This window comes from Bison bison, unplaced genomic scaffold (assembly GCF_000754665.1).
Source record: "Bison bison bison isolate TAMUID 2011002044 unplaced genomic scaffold, Bison_UMD1.0 scf7180017864037, whole genome shotgun sequence".
Classification (NCBI taxonomy): Eukaryota; Metazoa; Chordata; class Mammalia; order Artiodactyla; family Bovidae; genus Bison; species Bison bison.
In genome coordinates this window covers 7,035,621-7,041,409 of record NW_011494609.1, presented here as the reverse complement: position 1 = coordinate 7,041,409, position 5,789 = coordinate 7,035,621, and the positions used below count along the sequence as shown (strand labels likewise).

The window sequence follows — 5,789 nt, the reverse complement described above, 5'->3', positions numbered from 1 at the left end:
CAGGCACTGCCCGCACCAGCTGGGGTCCCAGCAGTCCCCCGCCCTCCCTCTGGGACCCCAGCTTCCCGTCTGGAGAGTGACCTTTGTGCTGACCTCCTCGGAGCCCAGTGCCATGAGCCCCCACTGGGGCAGGCTTTGCCCACCAGGCTCTTCCTGAGGTACTGTATGCTGTCTAAGCCTCACGGTCCTCCCGTGGGATTCCCAAGCTGATGGACACTGCCCCTCCACCAGCTCTTGGGCCGGGAGGGCAGGGCTCCTGGGCCCTCGGTCACTTCCAGCTGGTGCCCCGCCTTTCCAGGGAAAAGCTTTCACAGCCTAGGGACAGATCATGGGATGTGGATGTGCTCTAAGCCAGGACCACCAGGAAGAAGGCTGGGGGAATAGGGGTGGTCCTGGGGTCAGACCCAGCATCACCTCTGTGACCTGGTCCCCGGACCCAGTGTCACAGGCTGGAACCCAGGGCAGGTGACTGGCCAATTTTCTTCCTCTCCAAGGATGTGGGGCCACCCCGCCTGTTCCTAATGCTGACATCTTTTGTGACGGGTAAGAAGGTTTGAGGCAAAATGCCTACAGCCACTGATTGCAGGCTCCTGCTCCCGAGCCCCGAGCGCAGAGCCCCTCAGCGTCCATGTGCCCCAGCCCTGGCTACCTGCCAGGTGGCAGTCAGCGTGCGGGCTGGGCCCTCCCTGGGTGCCTGCACAGGGCCACGGACCCGGTACCTGACCTGACCTGTCCAGGCCTGCAACAGCTGCAGCCCTGCCACCGGGCCACTTGGAGGCCTGCTCCCTGGGCAGGGCCGCGTCCCACCCTCAGGCAGCAGCAGGGCCACCGCCCGGGGCCACTGCTGGTGCTCGAGCCTCTCGGGGGCTCCCTCAAGTCGTGCTGGTGAGCCTGACTGTATATGAGACCCCAGGAGCACGTGAGCGTCTTCCATGGAGGGACCTTAGGGACTCGATGATCCCCCACAGCGACCTCAGGGACCCCTTTGCCTTCTGTGGGTCTCAGTCTCAGGACTGTCCGTGAGGGAAGGGAACTGGGGTTCCTCTGAGATCCTCTGAGCATTTCCTACAAGCTGTCTGCTCCTCCTCCCCGTGAACATCTGTCTTTCCACGAAGTCTGTGCTGCAGGGTAGCTGCTGTAGACGGGGGTGGGGGGATGGGAGACTGGGGGGTTGGGGCTAGGGGACAGGGAAGAGAGGTGATCCGCCGAGCCTGGTGGCCCTGGCGTGCAGTGCAGGTTGGGGGCAGGGGCGTCAGCCGAGTCAGCTACACTGCCTGAGGCCCCCGGACCTCCAATAGCCAGACCTTGACTCTCGGGGGCACTGCCCCCTCTCCTGGCTCACGGAGGCCCCTATGGGCCTCATGGCCCCAGGGCCACAGGCACGGAGCTCCGTGTGGTGGTCTGAGACACTGGCAGAGGATGACGGAGAGTTTGAAAGGTGGTTGTCTCCTGCGTCCCGCCAGCCCCTCTTTCATCTTGGGGCCAAGTCCCCAACCCGCTGGGATGCCCCCAGGTCAGAGCCTTGAGGTCCAGGGAGAGGGCTGTGCCGAGCAGCAGAGGCTGCAGGTGAGCACTGGGCGAGGATGCGGCCGGAAAGGATGTGGCTGGTCTGCAGGTGCCCGTGCAGGGTCAGGAGTGCAGGCTCAGGAGTTGGCCTGGTGGGGGCCTTCCCGGAGTAACTCTGGGGGTGGCATGTTTCCAGATGCGAAGCTGAAACAACCTTAGCGGTTCACCCCGGGCTGGACTCAGACCCTTGGCTGGGCTCCCTGAGATGCGGGGAGGGGTGGTCCGGGGTTCCCCCACACTCTGTGTTTCCACTGATAGGTGTCTCCCTGACCCCTCGCAGGCATGAATGCCGCTGTCAGAGCCGTGACTCGTATGGGCATTTACGTGGGGGCCAAGGTCTTCCTCATCTACGAGGTAAGGTGCAGGGGTCCTCGCCCCAGACTCTGGTGGGTGGGCCCTGTGCTCTGGCAGCCGGGGAACACTGGGGGAGGGGAAGGGAGGAGGGATGCGGGACCCTGTTCTGTCAGGGTCACTGGTCCTTGTTCAGCCTGAGGGCCAGGCCCAGAGAGGGGCTGGTCAGCACAGTGGATGGGGCGGGGCCCTGGCTCTGAGCTGTGGGGTGGAGCCTGCCTTCAGGCTGGGTTCTTGGGCGCGGGTGTGTCCTTTGAGAGAGAGGAGGGCATGAAGCTGTGGTCCTCTTCTGAGGCCAGGACGTCAGCCCACCGTCCTCTGACCCCCAGCCCTCCTGCACCCTCCTCGCCTAACCTGAGCTTGAGTCACTCTAGCAAACAGCCTCCCTGTGCAAAGCAACAGAGAATCATTGTTCTGCTTTGTTCTGCAGAAGCTGGGGCTGCCCTTTGTTCCACCCTCCCCATTCCTATCCCCCTAAATCCTTGTTTCAGACTTGCAGCAGATACATAGACACACACACATGTGGGCGGCCCTGGAATTCCCTCACACCCTGTGAACTGTGTTACTTTGTTTTCACTCTTTACTAGAATGCAGGAACCCCGGCCTGCTCTGCTCTCCCCAGAGCTTCCTCCTCCCACCTTGGGCATGTCTGCGTCCCTGTCCCTTCACCCTGACCCAGGTCAGGCGTGACTTCCCAGCCTTGGCTGTACGGGGCCATCTGAATGGACACATGGGCAGACACTTCTGCAGGCCCCTCCCTCCTGCGGGATCCAGACCCTCAGACTGGGCTCAGATGGCCAGAGTCCTCAGTCTTTGGTCATGTCTGGGGAGCCATCTCCTCAGGGCCTCAGGGACCCGTGGCCTCAGGAGCCGGGTGGGTGGGACCCACGCCCCGATAATAGTCTAGAACCTTCCAAAGAGCAGGGTGAGATTCTTCAAGGAGTGGCCGAGTTTTGTGGACAAGTGGTCTCCGATCAGGTGGGGTGGGTCCAAGGCCAGGCTCCTGGAGGGTGTATACATGGCGCTTGGTGGTGCTTTGTCTTCTCACCATTTGTGAAAGCACGTGGCCTGGCCCAGACTGTATAGAGCTCCTGCTGATGAGAAGGGCCGGCTGTCCAGGCGGCCAGTGGCTTATGGGAAATAACAGGGTTCGTCAGTGGGTTTGTCAGCGGCGCTCAGGGGAGAGCCCAACTCAGGGGCCACATGCAGCCTCCAGGGTGGAGACCAGCACGGCCTGGCACTGGGGGAGAGGTGCCCGAAGGCCCGCCCTGTCCGTGTTGCTGACGGGCGAGGTGGCCACAGCACGTGGGGTGCTGGGTAGCAGTGCCGTCAGAGGCTGGCCGCACACCCAGTGATGCAAACGTGTTCTTCGCAGCATTATGTCCAATATTCCCAAACCGGATCCCTCCGGAGGTCCACGAACGGTGAACAGATCGTACACTGGGCCTGCTCGGGGGACTCCCACATGGCAGTGAGCAGTCACAGCCTCATGTAGTGCTGTGGGGCCGCACAGTCACCCAGCCGAGAGAGGGAGGCCAGACAGAGTGGATGCTGTGCCTGTCATTTCTGAATCTCGCTGGTGCCCCAGGAGGCACAGCAGTGGGCACCTCTGGCGGAGAGGGTCCTGGCAGGGCAGAGGGGCCACAGGACACTGACTGGTTCTGGTTCCGACCCTGGTGTGTGACCCAGGTGCAGCTCATGGACACGCATCAGAAGGTGTGCCTGTGACAGGGGCACTTTGCCGAGCGAGTCGCGCTCTGTAATACGCCATCCTGCAGGCCCTGCAGAGGGTGCTCTGGGAGACTCTCTGGGTGCCAGGCCTCTCCCCCAACACCCCTGATTCCAGCCAACCCCAGCTTTGTCCCGTAACACCCCTGACTCCAGCCGACTCAGCTTCGTCCCCCAAGGCCCTGGGAGTGGAGGGGCCTCTGCACTCAGGACCCCTGGGCCTGCTTCCTGCCAGATGGGGTTTTGGCCGAGGTTCCATGTGTCTTGCTCCCGTGGGCAATGTTCTCTGCAGCCATGGGCACCCATCTCACGCCTGTCCTCTCACTTTCAGGGCTATGAAGGCCTCGTGGAGGGCGGCGAGAACATCAAGCAGGCCAACTGGCTGAGCGTCTCCAACATCATCCAGTTGGTGAGCCTGGGACCCTCCCTGCTGTGAGCGCGTGTGCGTGCCGGGACATGCACACGGGCACATGGAGGAACAACAAGGGGGTACACAGATGCACACACACAGACACAGGCAGTGACACACACAAGGGTTACACAGGTGCACATATCAGACACACACAGAGACACAGACACTTAGACACATAGAGGGACGCAAAGAGGGACAGACAGACACACGAGACAGACACACACAGGCACGTGAGCACACAGAGGGACACACAGGGGAATACGCAGGTGCACACACACAGACACACAGCCACACACAGGGGGATGCACAGACACACACAGAGACAGACACACACAGAGACACACAGCCACATGCACAGACACACACAGAGACAGACACACACAGAGACAGACACACAGAGAGACACACAGCCACACACAGAGGAATGCACGGGTGCACACATCAGATACACACAGAGATACAGAGACGCACCGAGAGACACACAGACACACACAGAGACACACAGAGGGACACACAGAGGGATACACAGATGCACATATCAGATACACACACAGACGCACAGAGACACACAGACACACACAGAGACAGACACATACAGAGACACACAGAGAGACACACAGCCACACACAGAGAGACACACAGAGGGACTCACAGGGGGATACACAGGTGCACATATCAGATACACACAGACACATAGACACACAGAGACAGACACACACAGGGGGACATGCACACTTAGGGACACAGGCTACACACCATCCCTCAGGGGATTGGCTCCAGGCTGACTATGCCATCCAGTCGCCTTGGGGTCACGGGGGTGGGAGGTGGTGGGTTTAAGAGATCACAGGGCTGGGAAGGCCCCAGATGTCTCAGCTTCCAGCTACGGGCTGAAGAGGGCCCCCTGGAGGGGGCCTGCGCGGCCTCAGCCTCTCGGCGCCTCCCCCGCCTTCCCCTTCATCATTCTACTTAGTGAGGGTGGGGTTGAGCAGCTCAACGCCCCCCTGGGGTCAGGGATTCCTAGGCAAGGAGGTCTTTGAACCCGGGGTCTATGGGGAGACCCTAGTCCTCCCAAGAGCAGGGACCTTTGTGGGGCGCCTGTTACCTCTGTGTCCTGAGCCACCAGCTGACACCTGCTTACTGAAGTGATCTGTTGTCATCACGAGCCACACATGGGTCAGCAGAGCAGTGGTGATGGGCCTGGACCCAGGGTCATCCAGGCACGGCCAACCCTGAGGTGCTACCCACCCCTCCTGCCCAGGGTGGACATTCCCAGGGCACTGTGCTCTATAGGCACCCTTGGGAACTAGCCGGTTTATCGAGGCCTGGTGGGTCCAGCAGGGCACAGACGAGCCCTGTTCTTGGGCCTCGTCAGACCCCGTCCCCTGTTCCCTGCTCTGGAGCCGTGCTCCCTGACCCCGTCATGGGTGGGGCTGCGGCAGCCTGGATACCTCGTCCTCCACCCCAGGGGTCCAAGAAGGACAGCCGTCCTGCCTCAGGCCTGGGTCCAGCTGTCGCTCTGCTCCGACCCTGTGTGTGAGGGTGGCCATCCTTCTGTCCTGAGAGAGCACCCAGGGAAGGGGTGTTAGGCCAAGTGTTAGCTGGGAAGTGAAGCTGCATGAAAGGTGGGCACTAAGGATGTGGGAGGAGCTGGTGTTTGGGGAGGAGTGAGGAGCGGCACAGAGCACAGGGGGTGGGGGGGCAGGAGCAAGGGGAAGGGGGCAAGAGGGGCCGG

The 5,789-nt window shown here is 61.6% G+C and overlaps 1 protein-coding gene across 1 annotated transcript in view; it reads left to right on the top strand.

Annotated features, from left to right (window-relative positions):
* The first annotated feature begins 1,825 nt into the window (after positions 1–1,825).
* Positions 1,826–5,789, top strand: part of PFKL (phosphofructokinase, liver) — a 21,129-nt gene continuing 17,165 nt past the window's right edge. Inside the window, 2 exon segments of the mRNA XM_010834893.1 lie at positions 1,826–1,920; positions 3,977–4,054. Of these exon segments, the coding sequence (XP_010833195.1) occupies positions 1,849–1,920; positions 3,977–4,054 (150 nt within the window). The 5' untranslated portion in view covers positions 1,826–1,848.